The sequence below is a fragment of the Hemitrygon akajei genome, chromosome 8 (genome assembly GCF_048418815.1).
Source record: "Hemitrygon akajei chromosome 8, sHemAka1.3, whole genome shotgun sequence".
NCBI lineage: Eukaryota > Metazoa > Chordata > Chondrichthyes > Myliobatiformes > Dasyatidae > Hemitrygon > Hemitrygon akajei.
This window is the reverse complement of record NC_133131.1, coordinates 52,467,882-52,494,950: the sequence shown is the minus strand read 5'-3', so window position 1 is coordinate 52,494,950 and position 27,069 is coordinate 52,467,882. Positions and strand designations below refer to the sequence as shown.

The window sequence follows — 27,069 nt, the reverse complement described above, 5'->3', positions numbered from 1 at the left end:
TGCAGAAGGACCGAGACAGATTGGGAGAATGGACAAAACAGTGATAAATGGAATATAGTGTTGGGAAGTGAATGGCCATGCAGTAGGGCAGACTATTTTCTAAACAGTGAGAAATTTCAAAAATCTGAGTTGCAAAGGAACATGAGACTGCCTAAAGCTTAACCTAGCAGGTTGAGTCAGTGGTGAGGATGGCAAATGCAATGTTGGCATTTATTTCAAGAGGACTAGAATATAAAAGCAAGAATGTAATGCTGAGACATTGGTCAGGCTGCACTTGGAGTATTGTGTGCAGTTTTGGGTCCCTTACCTAAGAAAAGATGTGCTAGCATTGAACAGAGTCCAGAGGAGGTTCACGAGAATGATTCCACAAATTAAATGGTTAATGTATGAGGAGCATGTGATTTGGCCTGTACTTGCCGGAATTTAGAAGAATACCTATTGAATTATAAAAGGTCTAGATAGAGTGGAAGTGGAGAGAATGTTTCCTATAATGGGAGAATCTAGGAACAGAGGGCACAACCTCAGAATAGAGGGATATCCATTTATAACAGAGATGAGGAGGCATTTCTTTAGCCAGTGGGTAGTAAATCTGTTGAATTCATTGCCACAGACAGCTGTGGAGGCCAATTCATTGGGTATATTTAAAGTAGATTTTAATAGGTTCTTGTTTACTCAGGATGTCAAAGATTATGGAAAGAAGGTACAAGAACATGATTGAGACGGGAAGTAAATCAGCCATGATGGAATGGCAGAATGTACTCAATGGGCTGAATAACCCAATTCTTTCCCTATGTCTTTTGGTTTTAAATAAAGTCCTATCTTTCTCTGTAATTCTGGCCTGTTAAATCCATTAATTTTCTCTTTGATATCCATCTGAACTATAATCATCTACAGCATGACATTCCATAGCAAAATTAGGTGCAGTCTGCATCTCCTTGCAGAGCTATTACATGGGACTGAAACCCGCTTGCTGAAGGTACATATGTGTCAGAGCAGCAGAGCCATTGCAAAAGGAGAAAGGGGAAAACTCAGAGCAAATAGATTCCCAATAATGAGAAGGGAGTGTCATGTCAGATTTCCTGGAAGCCAAAGAACAAAGATAAAAGTGATAAATTAAAACAAAAGCTTATGACAGTTACAGAGAATTCAGTACTACTGAACACCAGAGGCAAAATTAAACAGGAAATCAGGAACAAGAAACTGCATGACAAAAATGTAAAATCAGAGCTAACCTAGCTTTAGTTTTATTAATAGGTGCTTCTCTTTCTCTCTGTCAGTATATCCTACATCAGGCGATTACCTGGAAAAATTAAGTAGATGGTCCAAGGCAGTTCCTATGAAAGATCCATATATGAAATATGAAGGTATACATGAAGGGGGGGAGGGGTGTGTGTGTGTGCGTGTGTGCGTGTGCGTGTGTGTTTGTTTTTTAGAGAACTTTCAGCAAGGATGAGATCTTTGATTACACTGACTGCTTTACCGAGGCAGTAACAAGCCCCATGAAGGGGGAGCTTGTTTCCATGAAGTACTGAGTTCTGTCTACAATTCTCTACCATTTCTTGTAATTATGTGCAGAGCAGTTGCCATATCATAAGACTATAAGACATTGAAGCAGAATTAGGCCATCTGGCCCATCGAGTCTGCTTTGCCATTCAATCATGACTGATCCTTTTTTCTATCTCCTCCTCAACCCCAGTTCCTGGCCTCCTCCCTGTAACCTTTAATGCCATGTCCAATCAAGAACCTATCTTGATGCCCTTTAATCTTGAGGCTGTGCCCTCTTGTCCTTGACTCTCCCACCATGAGGAACATCCTTTCCACATCTACTCTGTCTAGGCCAGTGGTTCCCAACCTTTTTTTGGCCATGCCCCACCTAATCACCTCTAAAATCCTGATGCCCCCTGTGGTGATATATAATTCTTATTATTCAAAAAGTGAACTCCTATTCACCTGGAGGAAGCCTAAAAGACCATTAACTTGGTTTAAACAAGCTTCCAAAGAACATGGCATTCATGAAAGAGAAAAATAAAAGAACCAAAGGACTGTTAAAGTTCTGAGGAAGAAATTACTAAGAAATTGTAAAAAAAAGAACATTAAGTGATATTAAAATAATAATAATAAATAAATAAAACAATGCCGATTCGTTTCTACAGCAAAGACAGATACACCGTTTGAAAGAGATGACGCAATGTACACACCTTCACACCACCAAGAACCGAAAGCTACTGCAAAAAGCAGCATTGGCGCGACCTCGTACGAGTTTCTTACGCGTTTGGACTTGTTCATTCGTTCCTTCCTACATCAGTCAATTCATTAATTTAATTATGAAAGCCATTTGATGGTTGTAATGATGGTGATACACTATATATACAGTACATACGCAATTACACATGTACATACACACAAGTATTTTTATGTATGCATACTGTATATACACATATGTATTAACTTGCACACACACTCATACAGACTTACTAGAAAAAATTCACTGTTAATAACTCATTCTCGAATTGCCCCCCTTAAAAATCAAATTACCCCCCTTTGGGGCGTATGCCCCACGTTGGGAACCACTGGTCTAGGCCTTTCAACATTCAAAACATTTCAATGAGATTCCCCCTTATCCTTCTGAATTCCAGCAAGTATAGACTCAGAGCCATAAAATGTTACCTGTATGATAACCCTTTCATTCCTGGAATCATCCTAATGAACCTCCTCTGGACCCTCTCCAATGCCAGCACATCTTTTCTAAGCTGAGGGAACCAAAACTGTTCACAATACTCAAGGTGAGGCCTCACCAGTGCCTTATAAAGCCTCAGCATCAAATCTTTGCTCTTATATTCTAGATCTCTTGAAATGAATGCTAACATGCCATTTGCCTTCCTCACCACTGACTCAACCTGCAAGTAACCTTCAGCATGTTCTGCACAAGGACTCCCAAGTCCCTCTGCATCTCAGATTCCTGCATTTTCTCCCCATTTAAAAAATAGTCTGAAGATCTATTTATACTACAAAAATTCATGACCATGCATGTAACAGAGGAAATGAAACAGATTGACATTCGGAAGGAAACGGTGATGAGTAGACTGATGGGACTGAAGGCTGACAAATCCCCAGGTCCAGATGGTCTGCACCCTAGGGTACTAAAGGAGGTGGCCCTGGAAATTGCGGATGCATTGGTAATCATTTTCCAATGTTCCTTAGATTCAGGATCAGTTCCTGAGGATTGGAGAATGGCTAATGTTATCCCACTTTTTAAGAAAGGAGGGAGGGAGAAAACAGAGAACTATCGACCTGTCAGCCTGACATCGGTGGTGGGGAAGATGCTAGAGTCCATTATTAAGGATGAAATAGTGGCATATCTAGATAGCAGTGATGGGATTGGGACGAGCCAGCATGGATTTACCAAGGGTAAATCATGCTTGACTAATCTGTTGGAGTTTTTCGAGGATGTAACCAGGAAGTTAGACGGGGGAGATCCAGTGGATGTAGTGTACCTCGATTTTCAGAAGGCATTTGATAAGGTCCCACATAGGAGATTGGTGGGTAAAATCAAAGCTCAGGGCATCGGGGGGAAGGCATTGACATGGATAGAAAACTGGTTGGCAGATAGAAAGCAAAGGGTAGCGGTGAATGGGTGTTTCTCGGAATGGCAGGTGGTGACTAGTGGGGTGCCACAGGGCTCGGTATTGGGACCACAGCTGTTTACCATTTACGTTAACGATTTGGATGAAGGCATAGAAAATAACATCAGCAAATTTGCTGATGATACTAAGCTGGGTGGCAGTGTGACATGTGATGAGGATGTTAGGAGAATTCAGGGTGACTTGGATAGGCTGGGTGAGTGGGCAGATACTTGGCAGATGGCATTTAATGTGAGTAAGTGTGAGGTTATCCACTTTGGGAGTAAGAACAGGAAGGCAGATTATTATCTGAACGGTGTAGAGTTGGGTAAGGGAGTAATACAAAGAGATCTCGGAGTCCTTGTTCATCAGTCACTGAAGGTGAATGAGCAAGTGCAGCAGGCAGTGAAGAAGGCTAATGGAATGTTGGCCTTTATTACAAAGGGAATTGAGTACAAGAGCAAGGAAATCCTCTTGCATTTGTACAGAGCCCTGGTGAGACCACACCTGGAGTATTGTGTACAGTTTTGGTCTCCAGGGTTAAGGAAGGACATCCTGGCTGTAGAGGAAGTGCAGCGTAGATTCACGAGGTTAATTCCTGGGATGTCTGGACTGTCTTACACAGAGAGACTGGGCTTGTACACGCTGGAATTAAGGAGATTGAGAGGGAATCTGATTGAAACATATAAGATTATTAAGGGATTGGACAAGATAGAGGCAGGAAATATGTTCCAGATGCTGGGAGAGTCCAGTACCAGAGGGCATGGTTTGAGAATAAGGGGTAGGTCATTTAGGACAGAGTTAAGGAAAAACTTCTTCTCCCAGAGAGTTGTGGGGGTCTGGAATGCACTGCCTCGGAAGGTAGTGGAGGCCAATTCTCTGGATGCTTTCAAGAAGGAGCTAGATAGGTATCTTATGGATAGGGGAATCAAGGGATATGGGGACAAGGCAGGAACCGGGTATTGATAAGGAATTGATCAGCCATGATCTCAAAATGGCGATGCAGGCTCGAAGGGCCGAATGGTCTACTTCTGCACCTATTGTCTATTGTCTATTTTCCAACATTGTACTTCATTTGCCACTTTCTTGCCCATTCTCCTAATCTATCTAAGTCCTTCTGCATCCTATCTGTTTCTTCAACACTACCTGCCTCTCCACCAATCTTCGTATCATCTGCAAACTTGGCAACAAAGTCATCTATTCATCATTTAAATCATTTATACACAGCATAAAAAGAAGCAGTCCCAATACCGACCACCAAACCCTGTGGAACACCACTAGTCACAGACAGCCAACCAGAAAAGGATCCTTTTATTCCCAGTCGCTGCCTCCTACCAATCAGCCAATGCTCTAACCATGTTAGTAACTTTCCTGTAATGCCATGGGCTCTTAACTTGGTAAGTAGCCTCCTGTGTGGCACCTTGTCAAAGGCCTTCTGAAAGTCCAAATATACAACATCCACTGCATCCTCTTTATCTATCCTACTTGTAATCTCTTCAAAGAATTCCAACAGGTTCGTCAGGCAGGATTTTTCCTTAAGGAAACCATGCTGACTTTATACTATCTTGTCCTGTGTGTCACCAAGTACTCCATCACCTCATCCTTAACAATTGACTCTAACATCTTCCCAGCCACTGAGGTCAGTCAAACTGGTCTATAACTTCAATTCTGCTGCCTTCCTCCTTTCTTAAAGAGTGGAGTAACATTTGCAAATTTCCAGTCCTCTGGCACCAGTAACTGCATTCACTTCTCTTTCTTCACACACTACAACATCGGGCATACTGCTAGTGTCTTTCACAGTGAAGACTGATGCAAAATACTCATTTAGTTCAGCAAATTTAGCCCTCCCATTATTATTTCTCCTGCCTCATTTTCTAGCAGACCTATATCCACTCTCAGTTCTCTTTTATTTTTAACATACTTGAAAAATCTTTTACTATCCACTTTGATATTATCTTTTCTCCTATAATTATTTTTAGTTGTTCTCTGTAGGTTTTTAAAAACCTCCCAATCCTCTTTCTTCCCACTATTTCTTGCTTTGTTGTATGCTCTTTCCTTTGCTTTTACAATAGTTTTGACTCCCCTTGTCAGCCACAGTTGTACTATTTTACCATTTGAGTATTTCTTCATTTTTGGAATACACATGTCCTGCACCTTCCTCATTTTTCCCAGAAACGCCCACCATTGCTCCTCTGCTGACATCCCTGCCAGCAGCAACTTCCAGTTTACTTTGGCCAACTCCTCTCTCATACCACTCTAATTTCTTGTACTCCACTGAAAACTGTTACATCAGACTTCACCTTCTTCCTATCAAATTTCATGTTAAACTCAAGCATATTGTGATCACTGGTTCTTAAGGGTTCTTTTACCTTAAGCTACCTAATTGCCTCCGGTTCATTACATAATACCCAATCCAGTACAGCTGATCCCCTAGTAGGCTCAACAACAAACTGCACTAAAAAACCATCTCTTAGGCATTCAACACACTCACTCTCTTGAGATCCATTACCAACTTGATTTTCCCAATCAACCTGCATGTTAAAATCTCCCATTACTACCATAATATTGCCCTTTTGACTCACCTTTTCTATTTCCTGTTGTAACCTGTGATCCACATCCCAGCCACTGTTGGGAGGCCTGTATATAACTACCATCGACGTCCTTTTACCCTTGCAGTTTCTTAACTCAACCCACAAGGATTCAACATCATCCAATCCTATGTCACATTTTTCTACTGATTTGATGCCATTCTTTACCAGTAGAGCCACAACACCTCCTCCGTCTACCTTCCTGTCCCTCCAATACAACATGTGACCTTGGACATTCAGCTCCCAGTACAACCATCCTTCAGCCACGAATCAGTGAATCATGACTCATATCAAGCCGTGATGTGTCCAGATAGAATGTTTTCAATGGTGCAATGGTATTGATAAAATTTTAAGGGAATTGGGGGATTCTCAGATTCCTGTACTGAATGGGTTAAGGTTGAATACCAACTGTGCCTGAGCAGCTGCTTCTTTTGAGTGAGGCTACATCCACACTACATCGGATAAAGCTGTAACCGAAGCTTTTTCTCTTCATTTTTACCCTCCGTCCACACTAAAACAGTGTTTTCGTCCACTGAAACCGGAGCTTTTCAGAAACACTTTCCAGAGTCTGTAATTCTGAAAACGCCGGATTGGCCGGAGCAGTGTGGACGGGGTAACTGGAGAAATCTAAGAACGTTGTCATAACATGCCGGAACAGATGGTGACGGCAGTGCGCCATTTCATTGTTTTCTTGAATGCAAACTAACAATTTCAAAACAGACGGCAATGAGACTGAAGCCAGAAGAGTTAGAGATGTACTCACCAAATACTTTGACCCATAACTTACTGAATAAATAAGTATACTCACTTTGCCCTGCTTTCTGTCCTTGCTCGTATAAAGGTGGTTTACCTATTTATGTAAGTACTTCTCTGATGATAGATGTGTAACAGCCTAATGTAACATTGTATGGAAATACAAGATAACACTGATGCAGACATGTTTTATACATTTAACAAGGTGCTTTATTAATGCAACAGAGTTAGTCAGTTTTTCAATGTTCGTCGTCAGCCGGGTCAATCTGTCCGTGAACTCCCTGTCGGTTGCCTCCATACGCTCCAGTATTTGTTTTTTTTTAACTTTTAAGTCCTCCTGCACGAGAGCCAACAGCTGCCCGTCATTTAAGTTTTTCTAGTCTGTAACTGTGTAGTCTGTAACTACACAAATGTGAGGACTGTGAAAAACGAATCTTTCACAGCGAGATTCAACACCAAACATGTCATTTGTTTTCGGTAGATGTGTCCTGCGCATGCGCAGGAGGAGGAGATTCGCTGAAATCTCCGTTTCAATGTGGACACAGATATTTTTTAAAACACATAGTGTGGGTGCCTATCGTTTTTACGTGAAACTGGCGTTTTCAAAATTATCCAGTCTAGTGTGGATGTAGCCTGAGATAAGGAAGGACTAAGAGCTCACACAGACCCAGGATGTCTCCTGACTTTTCACACCTTTTTGGTTTCGACAAAAGCTGGAGAGAAGGCACGGCATTCCTTACATTCCTTTCCTAATTTCAGTAGCATCTCTTATCTAAATTATTAAATTCTGCTCTATTTGAGCAGCTGGAATATCCCTTGATCTGATTGTTCTTTTGTACTGAAATGTTAAAGGATCAATCTGTCCTGCTAACATGTAATTGCTGAGGCTACGTCCACTCTAGACCAGATAATTTTGAAAACAGCAGGCCAGGCAGCATCTATAAGAAGCACTGTTGACGTTTCGGGCCGAGACCCTTCGTCAGGACTAACTGAAAGGAAAGATAGTAAGAGATTTGAAAGTAGCAGGGGAGGGGAAAATGCAAAACGATAGGAGAAGACCGGAGGGGGTGGGGTGAAGCTGAGAGCCGGAAAGATGATAGGAAAAATGGATGCAGAGCTGGAGAAGGGAAAGGATCATGGGACAGGAGGCCTAGGGAGAAAGAAAGGGGGAGGGAAGCGCCAGAGGAAGATGGAGAACAGGCAGATGGGAAAAAAACTAAATATATCAGGGATGGGGTAAGAAGGGGAGGAGGGGCATTAACGGAAGTTAGAGAAATCAATGTTCATGCCATCAGGATGGAGGCTACCCAGCCGGTACAACACTTTATATACCGGCTGTATATAAGCCGGTGATAGTAATCTTGCCGTGAAAGTGTGCGTTTGTTCAGTTACAGACTAGAAAAACTTAAAAGACGGACAGCTGTTGGCTCTCACGCAGGAGGACATAAAAGTTAAAAAAAACAAATACTGGAGCGTATGGAGGCAACCGACAGGGAGTTCAAGGACAGATTGACCCGGCTGACGACGAGCGCTGAAAAACTGACTAACTCTGTTGCAATAATAAAGCCCCTTGTTAAATGTATAAAACATGTCTACAGCCCCCTACCCTGCTCTTGTGACTACACCCCTCCCACACCTGAAACCACCACGGTGGGCTTCACAGCTGAACAGGTGAGAAGACAGCTGAAATGTCTCCACCCAAGCAAGGCTGCAGGCCCGGATGGTGTCAGCCCCAGGGTGCTCAAAGCCAGTGCCCCCAGCTATGTGGAGTACTTCACCATGTCTTCAACCTGAGCCTGAGTCTCCAGAAGGTTCCTGTGCTGTGGAAGACGTCCTGCCTCGTTCCTGTACCGAAGACACCGTGCCCCAGTGGCTCCAATGACTACAGACCGGTGGCATTGACCTCCCACATCATGAAGACCCTGGAGAGACTTGTTCTAGAGCAGCTCCGGCCTATGGTTAGGCCACACTTAGACCCCCTCCAGTTCGCCTATCAGCCCCGACTAGGAGTTGAGGATGCCATTGTCTACCTGCTGAACCGTGTCTACGCCCACCTGGACAAGCCGGCGAGCACAGTGAGGATCATGTTTTTTTACTTCTCCAGTGCGTTCAACACCATCCACCCTGCTCTGCTGGGTGAGAAGCTGACAGTGATGCAGGTGGATGCTTCCCTGGTGTCATGGATTATTGATTACCTGACTGGCAGACCACAGTACGTGCGCTTGCAACACTGTGTGTCAGACAGAGTGGTCAGCAGCACTGGGGCTCCACAGGGGACTGTCCTGTCTCCCTTTCTCTTCACCATCTACACCTCGGACTTCAACTACTGCACAGAGTCTTGCCATCTTCAGAAGTTTTCTGATGACTCTGCCATAGTTGGATGCATCAGCAAGGGAGATGAGGCTGAGTACAGGGCAACGGTGGGAAACTTTGTCACATGGTGCGAGCAGAATCATCTGCAGCTTAATGTGAAAAAGACTAAGGAGCTGGTGGTGGACCTGAGGAGGGCTAAGGCACCGGTGACCCCTGTTTCCATCCAAGGGGTCAGTGTGTACATGGTGGAGGATTACAAATACCTGGGGATACGAATGGACAATAAACTGGACTGGTCAAAGAACACTGAGGCTGTCTACAAGAAGGGTCAGAGCCGTCTCTATTTCCTGAGGAGGCTGAGGTCCTTTAACATCTGCTGGATGATGCTGAGGATGTTCTACGAGTCTGTGGTGGCCAGTGCTATCATGTTTGCTGTTGTGTGCTGGGGCAACAGGCTGAGGGTAGCAGACACCAACAGAATCAACAAACTCATTCGTAAGGCCAGTGATGTTGTGGGGGTGGAACTGGACTCTCTGACGGTGGTGTCTGAAAAGAGGATGCTGTCCAAGTTGCATGCCATCTTGGACAATGACTCCCATCCACTCCATAATGTACTGGTTAGGCACAGGAGTACATTCAGCCAGAGACTCATTCCACCAAGATGCAACACTGAGCATCATAGGAAGTCATTCCTACCTGTGGCCATCAAACTTTACAACTCCTCCCTCGGAGTGTCAGACACCCTGAGCCAATAGGCTGGTCCTGGAGTTATTTCCACTTGGCATGATTAATTCATTATTTAATTATTTGTGGGTTTTATATTGCTATATTTCTTCACTATTCTTGGTTGTTGCAGCTGTAACGAAACCCAATTTCCCTCGGGATCAATAAAATATGTCTGTCTGTCTGTCTTGTCAGAGAAGTACTTGCATAAATAGGTAAACCACCGTCATACAAGCAAGGACAGAAAACAGGGCAAAGTGAGTATACTTATTTATTCAGTAAGTTTTGGGTCAAAGTATTTGGTGAGTATATTTCTAACTCTTCTGGCTTCAGTCTCGTTGCCGTCTGTTCTGAAATTGTCAGATTGTGTTCAAGAAAACAATGAAATGCCGTGCTGCCACCACAATCTGTTCCGGCACGTCGTGACAGCATTTTTAGATATCTCTGGTTACCTCGTCCACACTACTCTGTCCAGCCAAGTGGCGTTTTCAAAATTACACAGCCTGGAAAGCGTTTCTGGACATCTCCGGTTTTGGGGGACGAGAATGCCGTTTTAGTGTAGACGGAGGGTAAAAACGAAGAGAAAAAGCTTCGGTAACGGATTTTTCTGGTGTAGTGTGGGCATAGCCTGAGAGTCCAGACAAGGACTTGCAGGATGTGAGAATTAATTAAACTCTGTTCTCAAAATGTTTACCTCTGCCTGATGTGATTAAGTATTCTTTGTCAAGCACGTTTACCTCTGTTTTAGGTGATTAAGTTGCCTTTGTCTCGGACTATTACTGTAGCTAGACTTTCGTGACAAAGATAGTATAAAAAACTCTGTATCTGTGCTTCGAGAGAGAGGCTTCCGTGTCTGATTCTCTGTGAGTGCAGAAGGAGGGTTCTCTCTCATAGTTTGCTACTAATAAAGGTGGAAAAGAATCAACTGTGGTACCTGCTTCATTACATCGGGTTGATCACCATTAACAGTATATATAGAATGCCTTTGACTTCTCTTTAAATTCTACTTACTAAGTACTTTCCATGAATCCTTCTGGCTCTCCTAGTTCTGTTATAGAGTGAAAGAGTCATACAACACAGAAAAAGGCCCTTTGGCCCAAGGCTAATCCCAATTCCCAGCTCTTAGCCCATATTCTTCTAAAATGTAGTCTCAGAAACACGTCTACATGTTTAAGTGTTTCTAAAGTACCACGTAAAGCATCCAGTCAAATAGTGTGCTTCCTATGCTACATCTAAATAATTGCTAAAGAAAAAGGGGCACACCAAATTTGTTTAGCCTCTGAGGAAGCAGAGGCATTGGTGAGCTTCCATGGCTGTGACATTATGTGGTTAGACTAAGACAAGCTACCGCTGAAGTTCACTCCTAGGAATCCTCTCAACCCTCTGTTGAGGAAAACAGAGCACATGCACTGCCTCCTTCCTGAAGTCTGTTACCAGTTCTTTTGTTCTGCTGACTTTGAGGGAAAGGTTGTTGTCACAACACCATGCCACTATGCTCTCTATCCTTTTGCTGCACTCTGACTCACCACTGTTTGAGATGCAGCCCACTATGGTGGTATCATCTGCAAACATAGCTGGAGTTATAAGAAGAGAGAGATTAGGCTTTAGCTTTATTTGTCATACGTACATCAAAACATAAAGTGAAATGTGTTATTTTGATTCATATTAAATCAGTAAAGTTTGTGTTGGGCAGCCCACAAGTTCTGACGTGCTTCCAGCACCAATATAGCATGCCCACAACTCAGTAACCCTAACTGCTCATCTTTGGAATCTGGGAGGAAACCCCTAAGCTGTCATGAGGAGAACATATAAAATCCTTTTAGACAGCGGTAGGAATCAAACCCCCACCTTACTCTTGGCTGCCATAAAGCATTGCACTAACCTCTACACTACCATGCCACCCAGAGCAGAATCTGGCCACACTCTCAGGAACGTTTAGGGAGCAAGGCAAGAACGCAGCTTCATGGGACACTGGTGCTGAGGATACTCACGGCAGAAGTGTTGCTGGTAGGGCAGGTGCAGCCACAACTGCATTTTTTCCTTTTGCAAGAAGTTTGCACCTGGGAAATGTCCTTCACTTGGTACCCAGATCTCCAGCACCGTCTGGTCCGGGGCCCTCAAATATACCCATTGTTCAAGGCTGGACTTTGAACCACAGTACAATCTGATGTCACGGTCCCTGCCAGCCTCTGCACCTGTATTGATTAATTATTGTCTTATCTAGAGTTGCTAAGCTCGTGCTTTCTCTTTAATCTCGTCAAGTTTATTTTGACTGGCATAAGTTTTCCGCATACTATGATTATTTAAAGTGGACTTTTGATTATCGCTTATCACGGGGTCCTTGAGTTTTGAGAATGATTCGTTTTGCAGCATCGCTCAGTGAAGCTACCGATATTCTGTTACAATTCCTATGAATAAACTGTTGTTTCTTTCTCTACATGGGAGTTTGTCGTCCCTCTGAACCCAGGTTCAGTTCTCTGTCAGCGCACTCCATGGCATGTGAACTAGTTGAAGACAGGTTTCTGTGACAGTGGAGAACACAGGAGAAAGTGACAGGAATCATCACTCAGCACCTCTGGACAAATGTAGCTGCTTATGTTAACCCCTAGCACCTCCTCCTTAATCGTCTGTGACCATTCAAATCAGGCCAAAGAGCTTTAATCTGATCTGCCATCTGTGGGTGACCGGGCTCAGTCAATATGACTGGTTACCATTAAAACACTACACCAGTTTCTCAGTCAATATGACTGGTTACCATTAAAACACTACACCAGTTTCTCAGTCAATATGACTGGTTACCATTAAAACACTACACCAGTTTCTCAGTCAATTCCTGAGACACAGGTGCTGCCACAAAGATCAGGAATTATTGTCCTTAAGAAAATAGGGATAATATCTTCATGAATTACTGTAGTTATTACAGACACTGCACTCCTGATGAACCAGGGTTGGTGGCAATCCTAGGCACAAGGTTACAGACAGTAGCCAAACACAGTGTGACAGCAGCTCATCGATGGACACTTCGTTCGGAATCTGTCCCATTCAACAAGGTGATACTGCCACACAACAGTGTCCTCAAACTGAAGCTGGAACATGGTTTCCAACACAACGTGTGGTCCTCACTCTGGCCTACACTGACACACATCTGCAACAGGTAGATTGGGTGAGTCAAAATCACGTACGCTTTGTCAGCAGCTTCTTCAAACATAACCATCGGTACTTGGCCATCTCAGTTAACGTGTTACTACAGAGCCGCTCTTGCTGCTGGCCATGACGTTCCCACCCATGATACCAATGATCCTCACGCAACATTTAATGCTTCTACCAATTCAGGTTCAATACTAATTCATCACAGGAGAATACGGTCAGTAGTAATAAGCAGATCACTCTTGCTCAGGTATAATCTGATCATATGCAGTACTGCGCAAAAGTCTTAGGCACCCTAGATTTTTTTTATACGGTTTCAGATTGTATGGCCTCCATATTGCCCTGATCTCAAGGATATTGAGGCTATCAAGGATTACCTGGAGAGAGAGACAGGCAAAGTCTGCAGAACAAATGAGGCACGTTCTGCAAGATGCTTGGAACAACCTACCAGCCGACTTTCTTATAAAACTACACCACAGTGTACCTAAGAGAACTGATGCAGTTTTAAAGGCAAACGGTGGTCACACCAAGTATTGATTTGATTTACTTTTTGCTGTTTAGTGCTCTTTATAGTAACTCTTTTGATATTTTGAAACTCTTCACTTCATTATTTTTGAAAGCATCTTCACTTTACAGAATATTTTAAACACCTCCCCCCCCCCCCCCCCTCCCCATGGCTAATGTTACCTGATCATGGTCGGTTTGCCCTATCAATTGACAGGGCTCAGTCAGTGATTAGAGAAGCTGTCAACCATTTTGCTGTTGGTAGTGAGGAGACAACTGTTTATCCAGGTCATACTCGTTTATCTGAACTCATTTGTCTTTCTTAATTCAAATCAGACAATCTTTACTTACTTATATTCGGGTGTCCTGACACTTGTTTGAGAATGTTGATTTCCTGGGTAGTCGATGTGCAAATCTCCTCCAGTTCCTCTGGGGTCAGGTGCTCCGATGTGATGTCAATAATCTTTACAGCGTACTGTATATCTGTCTTCCTCTCTATGCAGCGCCTGACCACACTGCTGACTCCCCTAGGAGAACAGGAGGAAACAGTCCATAAATACATTCAAACAATGTTTTTAAACTCTGCAGATTGGTTTTCCAAGTAATTGTCCACACCTGCAAGTGAAGTCAGTCTGAAACAAGATCAGTGTCTCCTATTCTGGTAATCGGGATACCAGAATCAGAATCAGGTTTATTATCAGACATTTTCATGAAATTTGTGGTTTTGTTGCAGCAGTGCCAGGCAAAACATAAAGATACTACAAAAAAAATGAACACTGCAAAAGAGGAATAGTGAGGCAGTGTTTCTGGGTTCAGAAATCTGTTGATGGACAGGAAGAGGCTGCTCCTAAATGATTGAGTGAGGGTCTTTACCTCCTGCCTGATGGTAGTAACAAGAAGAGGGCATGTCCAAAATGGTGAGGGTCCTTAATGGTAGATGCCAATGATCCAGGGAAATAAGTTCAAATCCTACCCCAACAGAAAGGAAATTTCAATTGCTGATGAATTATTACTTAAGCTAACAGGATCACAATTGTTGGGGTGGTCATCTCTTCTACCAGCCTGGTCTTTCTGCAACCCAATTCCAACAGAAAACCGTTCAAAAATGGTTAGCTGACACTTAACCATTTTTGAATCTGCCTGTCAAACTACTTGGTTGCATTAACCTGTTCTAGGAAAGTATAGTAATAAAATAACCAGACTGACCTCAGGCATTAACACGGGAAATTGATTTGCCAAAGGAGCTTTCCAAGGCCAATCCACACATGTCACTGGGCCAAACTTATATGACAAATCAAATGGCAGCCAACAGTGCTGTTCTGGGGACACAGGTTTGATCCCAACTCCTTATGTGGGGTTTGCAGGCTCTTCCTGCGACACACTGGGTTTCCCCCAGGTGTGCAGGTCAATGATCATTGTAATTTGCCCCTACTGTCTATGAGTGGTGGAGTTTGTGGATGGGTTGGAGTTGGTGGGAATGTGAGGCATTTTCCAATATGATGAATTTGTGGATGGGGTGGGAATGTGAGGCATTTTCCAATATGATGAATTTGTGGATGGGGTGGGAATGTGGAGTATTTCTCAGTACCTGTTGTTTTCTGTCCCTTAGGTTCATACTACCCCAAAGCCCTATTCATGTGCTGTACTGCTGTATCTCTTTTAATCCCATGTTTTATTCTCTTCTGCTAATATGTTGGAAACTGGAATAAAATGTGGTAGTTCAGGAGACTGACCTGTCATGAGACTTGTCAATAACATCAAACTCCAATGCTGGAGAAGGAAGCCAAGAGTCACCTTGCATGGGATGGACTTTCCAAGTAATCAGTCCAAGTTCTGGGAAAGAACTACCTTCAGTAATCTCTGGGCCATAAGAAATGTCACCAGAGCACGACTGAACAGATTAAACAAAACGTTGAAAAGCTTTATACAAAGTCGCATTTAAATTACGATTTCATTTATTGGTAAAAGGTTTAATTTTTGGCTTTATTTGTCTACCATTTTGAGTAGCTTTTTTAGATAAACTGTTTAATCACAGTTCAGCACAGGGAGGGTGCACACAAAGAACAGAAAGAACCATGGAGCTGGTTTTTGCCATGAGTACTTTGAATAAAATATTTAAAAATAATTATATACTGCAAGGTTCTAAAAATCTGAATTAGAACTTTACCGGCCAAGGACCTCCTTTGGATCGTATTTGCTGTAAAACTCCTGGGCTCCTTCCCAGTCTGGCATCTCTTCTTCACGAGTCATGATGGGCTGTGTGTGGCTGAGCTACCCTCCAGTGATCAGCAGATGTGAGTTACTGTAGCACCAGTTAACTACGAAAATAAAATACAGTACAGAGCTCCAGCTACACAGGTAAATACATGCATCTATCACAAGTTTACCAAGGAGCAAAGTGCAGAGGGAAGGGAAGTGAGGAGGAGGAAGGGTGAGACAGGGGCAGCAGGTGATAGGTGGGCCAAGGAAGTCTGAGGAATGGGGCAGAGATGGAGCCTAATGAGGGTTCTCAACCCAAAACTCTGAAAATTCATTTTCCCCCATCGAAGCAGCTCGATCACTGAGCTCCTCCAGCAGATTGGCTGTTGCTCTGGATTCCAGCATCTGCAGTGTCTGCATTTCCTGAGAACATCCCTGAACAGGAACTAAAGTTCCAGTGGAAAAGATACAACAGAGCACGTGCTCCATCTGAAAATGTTTAAAGTTTTTAAACCCTACCCTCCATGGTTTTATCATCCCTGTCTCCATACTTAAAGTCTGGAATTCAGATCAGTACTTGTAAATTTGTGGAGAACACCAAGCTGGAGTTGATGGAGAGGGGTGAATGGGGGGGGGCGCAATCAAAGCAGGTCCTCTCAGCCCACCTTACCTCCATTGGAGGAGTGTTGGTAATGCAGAGGAGGATCCAACAAATGACACAGGGATGTGTTTGAGGACGCAGCTGCGCTTGGTACCACGGAGAAATCTCCAACCAGGGGAGATCAGAGAGACCGGATGATTTGGGAGGTCCATCTGGACATGAAGCAACCATTGCCAGATCCCCATAATGGCCCACGTTCATCACACTCAGCATCTTAGAAACACAGAAAACCTACAGCCCTTTGGCCCACAATGCTGTGCTATAGAAATTACCTAGGCTTTACCCATAGCCCTCTATTTTTCTAAACTCCATGTAGCCATCCAGGAGTCTCTTAAAAGACCCTGTTGTATCCGCCTTCACCACCGTCGCCAGCAGCCCATTCCACGCACTCACCACTCGCTGCGTAAAAAAACTTACCCGACATCCCCTCTGTACCTACTTCCAAGCACCTTAAACCTATGCCCTTTCATGTTAGCCACATCAGCCCTAGGAAAAAGCCTCTGACTATCCACACGATCAACGCCTCTCATCACCTTATACACCTCTATCAGGTCACCTCTCATCCTCCGCCACGCTAAGGAGAAAAGGCCGAGTTCACTCAGCCTATTCTCATAAGGCATGCTCCCCATTCCAGGCAACATCTTTGTAAATCTCCTCTGCACCCTTTCTGTGGTTTCCACGTCCTTCCTGTAGTGAGGCGACCAGAATTGAGCATAGTATTCTTAGTGCCAAGCTACCGTACCATTTGCCCAGAGCACTCAGCATCGATTCTGCCTATGTGCCCTGCCAAAGTGCTTACAGTTCACACTCAGCTATGCAACATTGAAATTCTGAAACTGGTTCAATAGCGAGCTCAGCCACAACCTGATTCCCTAGTTTGGTTTGGGTCATTTCAAAGTTCAAAAATTCAAAGTAAAATTTATTATCAGAGTGCATACATGTCACCACATTCTGCCCTGAGATTCTTTTTCTGCTGGCGTACTTAGCAAATCTATACAACAGTAGCTGTAAACAAACTGTGCAAATGCAGATATGAGTAAGTAGCAATTAATAACGAGCATTAAATAACAATCTAACAGAGTCCTTAAATGAGTGTATTTATCCCCTTTTGTTCAAGAGCCTGATGGTTGAGGGGTAGTAACTGTGAACCTGGTGCTGTGAGTCTGAGGTACCTGTACCTTCTGCAGCAGTGAGAAAAGAGCACGGCCTGGGTGCTGAGGACCTTTGATGATGGATGCTGCTTTTCTACGGCAACGTTTCATGTAGATGTGTTCAGTGGTTGGGAGGGCTTTACCCGCGATGTACTCAGCTGAATCCACCACCTTTTGTCGGATTTTCCGCTCAAAGGTATTGGTGTTCCCATACCAGGCCGTAATGCAGCCAGTCAGCACACTTGCCACCGCACAGCTATCGAAGCTTGCCAAGGTTGTCCATGACATGCCCAGCCTCCTGAGGGAGCTGTCATGCTTTCCCTGCAATTGTATTTCTAAGATTTATTGAAGCAGCTGCACATCAGCAAAGTGGGTAGTGATAATATGCTTACCAAGTATAGAGTGATAGGTTTGATGGAAAGAATGAGAATACAGGCTAAATGGGACTACTTCTAAAGGTATATACGAAGATAAATGTTTTAAAGGAATGTAGAGACTAGTGCATAAAACAGGGGGGGGGGGGATTGTGAGATTCAAAGGAAGGGGCATAGAGTCATAGAAAAGTACAGCACAGGCCTAGGGGATGCCAGACCCAGCAACCTCCTCTGTACTTTTTCAACCTTAGTTACATCTTTCCTGTAGTAGGTGACCAAAACTGCACACAATACTCCAAGTTAGGCCTCACCAATTTCTCATATAACTTCAACATCCCATATCCTGTACTCAATAATTTGACTTATGAAAGTTAATGTACGACCCTGTCTATGTGTGATGCTACGTTCAATGAATTGTGGACTTGTATTCCCACACTGCTTTGTTCCACCGCACTCCTCGATGCCCTACTGGTCACCAAAACCTACCCTGGTTGGTCCTCCCAAAGTGCAACACCTCACACCTGTTTGCATTAAATTTCATCTGCCATTTTTCCAGCTGGTTCAGATCCCACTACAAGCTTTGGTAATCTTCTACACTATACACTACAACCCCAATCTTGGTGTTAATAGCAAATTTGCTGATCCAGTTAACCACATTATTATAGATGACAAACAACAACGGACCCAGCATCGATCCCTGAGGCTCACCACTAGTCACAGGCCTCCAGTCAGAGAGGCAACCATCTGCTACCACTCCCTGGCTTCTCCCACAAAGCCAATGTCTAAACCAATTTACTACCTCATCTTGAATGCCAAGCAACTGAACCTTCTTGACCAACCTCCCATGCAGGACCTTCTCAAATGCCTTGCTAAAATCCATATAAAGAACATTCAATGTCTTGCTTTCATGAACTTTCTTGGTAACTTCCCCGAAAAACGCTATTAGATTGCTTAGCCACGACCTACTAGCCATGCTTACTATTCATAATCAGTCCATGTCTATCCAAATACTCATATATTTGGTCCTTTAGAATACCTTCCAATAACTTTCCCACAACTGATGTCAGGCTCACAGGCCTGTAATTCCCTGGTTTACTTTTACAGCCATTCTTAAACAGTGGAATGACATTCACTGTCCTCCAGTTCTCTGGTACCTCACCTGTTGATAAGGATGATGAAAATATCTCTGCCAGGGCCCCAACAATTTCTGCACTTGTCTCCCATAGTGTCCAAGGGAAAACCTTGTCAGGCTCTGGGGATTTATCTACTCTAATTTGCCTCAAGACAGTAAACACATCTTCCTCTGTAATCTGTAGAAAGTTCATGAAGTTGATGCCGTTTTGCCTCAGTTCTATACACATTGTATCTGTCTCCTGAGTAAATACAGATGTAAAAAATTAATTTAAAATCTCCCCCATCACATGGATTACCATTCTGATCTTCCAGTGGAACAATTTTGTCCCTAGCAATCCTTTTGCTTTTAACATAACTGTAGATTCTCCTCCATCTTGTCGGCTAAGGTAACTTCATGCCTTCTTTTTTGTGTACTCTTGCATTTCTTATACTCCATTAACAGCTAATTTATTCCTACCTGCCTATATCTGCAATATACCTCTCTTCTCTTAATCAGGGCCTCAATATCTCTTGAAAACCAAGGTGTCCTCCATTTGTTATCTTTATAGTTTATTCTGACAGGCACATAGAAGCTTTGTACTCTCAAAATTTCTCTTTTGAAGGCCTCCCACTTACCAAGTACTTCTTTGTCAGAAAACAGCCTGTCCCAATCCACACTTGCCAGATCTTTTCTGATACCATCAAAATTGGTCTTCCCCAACTTAGAATCTCATCCTGTGGACCAAATCTATCTTTTTGCATATTTACTTTGAAACTAATGTGATTGTGATCACCAGATGCAAAGTGTTCCCCTACACAGACATCTGTCACCTGCCCTGTCTCATTTCCTAAGACAGGTACTGATACTGATGAAGTATCAGACACTCTCTCATTAGGACTTCTAAGTACTGTTTAAGGAAACTTTCCAGAACACATTTAACAAACTCTATCCATCTAGTCCTTTAATATGGAATTCCCATTCAATATGTGGAATGTTAAAATCATCTACTATAACAACCTTATGTTTCTTGAAACAGTCTGCAATTTCTCTCCTCTAAATCTAATTCTTTCCTCTAAATCCCTGGGTCTGTTGGGTGGTCTGTAATGTGGCCATACCTTTCTTATTACTGCACTCAGTTCCACCTATAACACCACACTAGAATGGTTCTACAGTCTGTCCCTAAGCACAGCCATGACACTTTCCCTGACTAGTAATGCCACCCCTCCTCCCTTAATCCTTCCTGCTCTGTCTCATCTAAAACAATGGAACCCCAGAATATTGAGCTGCCAGTCCTGACCCTCCTGCAACCAAGTCCCATGAATGACTACAGTATCATATTCCAATTGTTGATTCATGCCCTGAGCCCACCTGCCTTTCCTACGATACTTCTTGCATTGTACTAGTCAGGACACTAGTCGCACCATGCTCAATCTTTTGATTCCTGACTTTTGTCTGAGGTCTTATCAATATCTGTCTCCACAACCTCTCCACTAACTGTCCTGGCACTCTGGTTCCCATCTTCTGCAACTTGAGTTTAAACTCCCCCTCCATGCAGTACTGGCAAACCTTCTCACTAGGATATTGGACCCCTTCCAGTTTAGGTGCAAACCGTCTCTTCTATATCCACACTATATCCCATCTTCCCTGGAAGAGCACTCAATGATCCAAAAATCTTATGCATTCCCTCCTACATCAACTCCTTAGCCACATACTAACACTGTATAATCTTCCTATTTCTGGCCTCACAAGCACATGGCACAGGTAGCAATCCTGAGATCACAAACTACACTTAACTCCCTGAAGTCAACTTGCAGAATGTTGTCACTCATCCTATGTCATTAATACCTACATGGGCTGCTCACCCTCCCATTTAAGTTTGCTGAGGACTTGAACTGAGATGTCCTGGACCCTGGCACCCAGGAGGCAACATATCATCCGGAATCTCGTTCTCATCCACAGAACTTCTTTTTCTGTTCCTCTAACTAAGGAATCCCTTATCACCACACCTTGCCTCTTCTCTTCCCCCCCCACTTCCCTTCTGGATCACTGAGCCAAACCTAGTGCCAGAGACCTGACCGCTATGACTTCCCTCTGCTAGATCACCCCCACGACAGTATTCAAATTGATATACCTGTTGTTGAGGGGGATGGCTAAGAGGTCCTCTGCACTGGCTGTTTAACACTTTTCCCCTTCCTGACTGTCACCCAGTCTCCTGTGTTCCACAACTCAAGTGTAATTACCTCTCTATATGTGCTACACACACAAAATGTTGGAGGAACTCAGCAGGCCAAGCAGTATCTGTGGGAAAAAGTACAGTTGACTGTAATATCTGTGGCCCCAAACATCTATGGAACAAAGTACAGTCGACGTTTCAGGCCACAGATATTACAGTCAACTGTACTTTTTCCCACAGATACTGCTTGGCCTGCTGAGTTCCTCCAGCATTTTGTGTGTGTTGCTCAGATTTCCAGCATCTGCAGATTTTCTCATTTGTGATTTGATCTCTATACGTGCTATTGATCACCCCTCAGCCGCCTGAATGATCCAGAGTTCATAAGGTTGCAGCTCCAACTCCTTAACATGGAATTTTAGAAGCTGCAGCTGGATGCACTCCTTGCAAGTGTAGTCATCAGGCCTCTCCACATCCCACAACATCCCACCAAACTATCCTTCCCGGCATCTCTATTATTGTAACTGAGCAAATATTAAAAAACAGAAACAATAAACTATGGGGAAGGAAAAAAAACTTCTACCAACATGTCCCTAATTCATTGAAATTGGTGTCACAGGTTGATAAGAGTCGCAATGAAACTTTTGGCACAATTGCCTACATAAAGTAACGTATTGAGTACAGGAGATGGGATGTTATGTTGAAGTTGTATGAGATGTTGGTGAACCTAATTCACTGTGTGCAGTTTTGGTCACCTACATACAGGAAATTTGCAAATAAGGCTGAGAGATTGCAGGAAAAATTTACAAGGATATGCTGGGTCTGGAGGACCTGATTTATAAGGGAAGATTGAATATGTTAGGATTTACTTCTTTAGAATGTAGAAGATTGAGGGAAGATTTGATAGAGGTATACAAAATTACGAGGGTCATAGATAGAGTAAATGGAAGCAGGCATTTTCCACTGAAGTTGGATGGGACTACAACTAGAGGACATAGGTTAAAGGTGAAGGGTGAAAAGTTTAAAGGGAACATGAGGGAAACTTTTTCTCTCAGAGGGTCATGAGAGTGTGGGAACAAGCTGCCAACACAAGTGGTGCAAGCGAGCTCGATTTCAATTTCTAAAACAAGTTTGGATTAGTACATAGATGATAGGGGCATGGAGGGCCGTGGTCCGGGTGCAGGTCGATGGGAGTAGGCGGATTAAAAGGCTCGGCACGGATTAGATGGGCTGAAAGGCCTGTTTCTGCGCTGTACTTTTACATGACTCTACAGCATGAGGAACAAAACTGTATGTGGAGCCTGTACTGGGACCAGCTGTGGTCACCTCCCTCCCGGACTCAGAGGTCAGCACAAGGGGAGAGGGAAAGCATCTCTCCGGGGTAGCAGGAGACAAAGCAGCGGGGACAAGAGCCACACCACCGGATTCACACTTGGGGCAAACACTCGACAGTGACCTTACACTCGGCCGTCGGTTCCTGGGACGTGGTATTCTCCCGCTACCCCCTCGCCCGACCTCGGCACCCTCACTCCTACCCCTTCTCTCGCTCGACGTCCCGTCCCCACAAGCTCCTCCCGCGGCACTCCGAAGCAGACCTGGCCGCCCTCCCGACCAGGCCCGAGTCCGCGCCGCTGGGCCTGCTGCTGCCTCGCACTCACCGTTGTCGCACTCCGACTGAAGCCCGAGGGAGGCGCGACCGCCACCAGTCGGTGCCGGGTTTCATTCGCCAGCTCAGCAGGCTCGACCCCGCCCGCCCGCCTGTCCGCTCGCTGGACGTTCCTCCGGCTCCGGCTCCGGCTCATCGATCTCTGCAGCGCGCCGGCCCCCCGGCCCGGAACTTTCCGGTATCGCCTCCCCGAGGCCCCTGGACACCCTTTCAAAAGTCGGCGGTAAACTTCCAGGGGCACTAGGAAGCCGAGGGGCTGAATTGCCCTCTATTTGTTCGTTCTGGGGAACGGAATGTTCATCTCTTCCCCAGTGGAGAGCTGGAGCTGAAGTAGATATGGGGGAGGGAGGAGGTGACCATCAAAACATCATTTTGAAGGGTCTCGGCCCGAAACATCGACAGCGCTTCTCCCTATAGATGTTGCCTGGCCTGCTGTGTTCCACCAGCATTTTGTGTGAGTTGTTTGAATTTCCAGCATCTGCAGATTTCCTCGTGTTGGCTATCAAAACATCAACATGTTTTCCAGTGAAGTTTGTGAGGGGGGGAAGGAACAAATAATATCCAGCACACCAAGTTACAGTGGGTATCAGTAAGAGAAATCACTGCGGATCTGTGGATGGTGTTGAATCAGGTTGGATAAAGAGCAAATGCATCAGGCTTAGGGCCTGTTGGCCATCATTTATCCAAGGATTGAAATCAAGAGAAGCTTTGGATGTAGAGACTTTGTAGAAGGTGAAGGGATTTACCAAGTTGCTGCCTGGGTTAGAGAGCATGTCTTATCAGGGTAGATTGAGCAAGCTAGGACTTTCATATTTTGGAGCAAAGGAGAATGAGAGGTGACTTGGACTTGACAGAGGTGTGTTGTGATGGATATCCCCTTCTTGGCCAGTGGGCCTCTTGCTCATGTTTGCCAATCCTGGCTTTGTAAATTCAGCAGCTGCCATCTGTAAGATCACAAGCAGATGTAAGTAAACTTTCAACTAACACTTTTGTTTCACTTTTGGTTATAAATGGGAACCAGGTCTTCAGTTCTCAAACTGTAAATGGAAAGCTTGAAGTTAAAAACACAGCTTTGCAATCAAGCTTTGTATGGAGCCACTGAATGTTAGACCTTAACTGCTGAAAGAGATGCAGTATAAGATGGAGCTATAGGTGGTCGAAGGTTACAAGAGGATATAGACAGGCTGTAGAGTTGGGCAGAAAAATGGCAGATGGAGTTCAATCCGGACAAGTGTGAGGTGATGCATGTTGGAAGGACAAACCAGAAGAATGAGTACAGGATTAATGGTCAGTTACTTAAGAGTGTGGATGGATGAACAAAGGGACCTTGGGGTTCAAATCCATACATCCCTCAAGGTCGCTGCACAGGTTGATAGGGTAGTTAAGAAGACCTATGGGATGCTAGGCTTCATTAACAGGGGGATTGAGTTCAAGAGTAGAGAGGTCATGTTGCAACTCTACAAATCTCTGGTGAGACTGCACTTAGAGTATTGTGTTCAATTCTGGTCACCTCATTATAGGAAGGATGTGGAAGCTATGGAGAGGGTGCAGAAGAGATTTACCAGGATGTTGTCTGCATTGGAGAACAAGTCATATGAAGCAAGGTTAGCAGAACTGGGACTTTTCTCTTTGGAGCATAGAAGAATGAGAGGGGACTTGATAGAGGTCTACAAGATTATGAGAGACATAGATAGGGTGGATAGTCAGTACCTGTTTCCCAGGGCACCAATAGCGAACAACAGAGGGCACATGTACAAAATTAAGGGAGGGAAGTTTAGGGGAGACATCAGGGGTAAGTTTTTTACACAGAGGGTTGTGAGTGCCTGGAATGACTTGCCAGGGATGGTGGTGGAGACTAAAACATTAGGGTATTTAAGAGCCTCTTGGACAGGCATATGGATAAAAGAAAAATGGAGGGTTATGGGGTAGTGTGGGTTTAGTACTTTTTTTTAAGGATTATATGAGTTGGCACAACATGGAGGACTGAAGGGCCTGTACTGTGCTGTAGTGTTCTATGGTTCTAAGACAATGGGTTGTTTAATTTGGCTTGTTGCAAAACAGGCAAGCTGACTAAGATTAGATTAGATTCAATTTTATTGTCATTGTGCTGAGTACAGATACAAAGCCAATGAAATGCAGTTAGCATCTAACCAGAAATGCAAAGAATAGTGTTATTTACAAAATAACTGTGAATAAAAAGTAAGTATTACAGCACACAAATATAAAAGTACTGGGACAGTACAATATGGGTGCAATACTGCTTAGCGCTGTGATGTGAGGTTCAACAGGGTTACAGCCTCAGGGAAGAAGCTCTTCCTGTGCCTGCTGGTGGGGGAACGGAGGTTCCTGTAGCGCCGAATGGATGGGAAAAAGTCCATGGTTAGGGTGAGATGCATTCTTGATAATGCTTTTCGCCCTGACCAGGCAGCATTAATGGTAGATGTTCTCAATGGTGGGCAATCGGGTGCCGATAATCCGCTGGGCAGTTTTCACCACGTGTTGGAGTGCTTTGCGGTCCAATACAGGACAATTGCCATAAAACACTGAGAAGCAGTTGGTGAGTATGCTCTCAATGGTACAGCGGTAAAAGTCTGTCAGTATCCTGGGACACAGGTGAGCTTTCTTGATGCTCCACAGGAAATAAAGTTTTGATCAGGATGGAGGAGTTCAGGGATCAGGTGAGATCCTCAGAAATATGGATACCAAGGAATTTGAAGCTTGATACACGCTCCACTACAGCTCCTTTGATGTAGATGGGGACGTGAGTGTGGCTCCTAGCATGCCTGAAGTCCAAAATGATCTTTGTTGTGAAGGGCCAGGTTGTTGTTGGCACACCACGTGGCCAGGTGCTGGACCTCGTCACTGTAGGCCGTCACGTCATCCCTTCTGATCAGCCCAATTACCGTGGTGTCATCTGCGAACCTGATTATGGAGTTAAAACCATGTATAGGAATGCAGTCATAGGTGAAAAGGGGGTACAGAAGAGGGCTCAGCACACAGCCTTGAGGCACGCCGGTGTTCAGGGTGAGAGTGGAGGAGGAGAAGTCTAACTTAACAGATTGGGGTCTGTTAGTCAGAAAGTCCAAGGTCCAATTGCAGAGGGATGAGCAGACACCAAGCTGGCGAAGTTTGGTGATCAGCTTGCAGGGGATCACAGTATTGAATGCTGAACTAAAGTCAATGAACGGCATTCTGACGTAAGAACTGGGGCTTAGTTGCTAAGTTGCTTAGTTCAAGGAAGGTTACAGACCAGATAGATCAAACATGAGGAAATCTGCAGATGCTGGAAATTCAAATAACACACACAAAATGCTGGTGGAACACAGCAGGCCAGGCAGCATCTATAAGGAGAAGCACTGTCGACGTTTTGGGCCGAGACCCTTCGTCAGGCCCGAAACATCGACAGACCAGATAGATAACATTTATTATATCAATGACCAAGTAACCCCAGTACCATCATATTGACATCCAACGTGATTACATTATACCAAAAGTATTATTTAGAAAGAATTGTTTTTTAACAGTAGTCTAACTTAGAGAGCTATGGCCCTCCACCTAGTACTATAAAATAGTCAACATCCTTTTTCCCAGCAGTTCCATTGGTTGATATTGTGAATGTGTTAATAATATATCAGAAATATGGGATCCGAGTCAGGTTTAACACCACTGGCAGATGCTGTGAAATTTAATGTTTTGTTGCAGCTGGACATTGCAATACATATTAATATTAAAAAATCAATCACAATATATCACAATAAATATACAGTACATAAATTAAATAAGTCATGCAAAAAGAGAGGAAAATTATATTGAGGTAGTGTTCATGGATTCGTTCTCCATTCAGAAATCAGATAGAGAGGGGAAGAAGCTGTTCCTGAATCACTGAGTGCGTGTCTTCAGGCTTCTGTACCTCCTACCTGATGGTAACAGTGAGAAAAGAGCATGTCCTTGGAGTCCTTAATGATGGACGCCATATATGTCACCAACATATGTAATGAAATTTGTTGTTTAGTAGAAGCAGTACAATGCAATACATAGTAATAAAACTTATAAATTGCTTTAAGTATAAAAACATTAAATAAGTAG

General features: G+C 43.9%; 1 protein-coding gene across 2 annotated transcripts in view; it reads right to left on the bottom strand.

Annotated features, from left to right (window-relative positions):
- Nucleotides 1–23,197, bottom strand: part of LOC140731905 (phosphorylase b kinase gamma catalytic chain, skeletal muscle/heart isoform-like) — an 80,338-nt gene extending 57,141 nt beyond the window's left edge. The window contains exons 1-3 of one of the 2 annotated variants that reach the window (XM_073053873.1): nucleotides 22,976–23,197; nucleotides 15,816–15,966; nucleotides 14,000–14,175 (exon numbers count right to left, since the gene is read on the bottom strand). In XM_073053873.1, the coding sequence (XP_072909974.1) occupies nucleotides 14,000–14,175; nucleotides 15,816–15,898 (259 nt within the window). In that variant the 5' untranslated portion in view covers nucleotides 15,899–15,966; nucleotides 22,976–23,197. Of the gene's footprint in view, nucleotides 1–13,999; nucleotides 14,176–15,815; nucleotides 15,967–22,852 lie in introns of both variants that reach the window. The other variant, XM_073053872.1, reaches the window with a different exon arrangement.
- Between the last annotated feature and the right edge of the window lie 3,872 nt (nucleotides 23,198–27,069).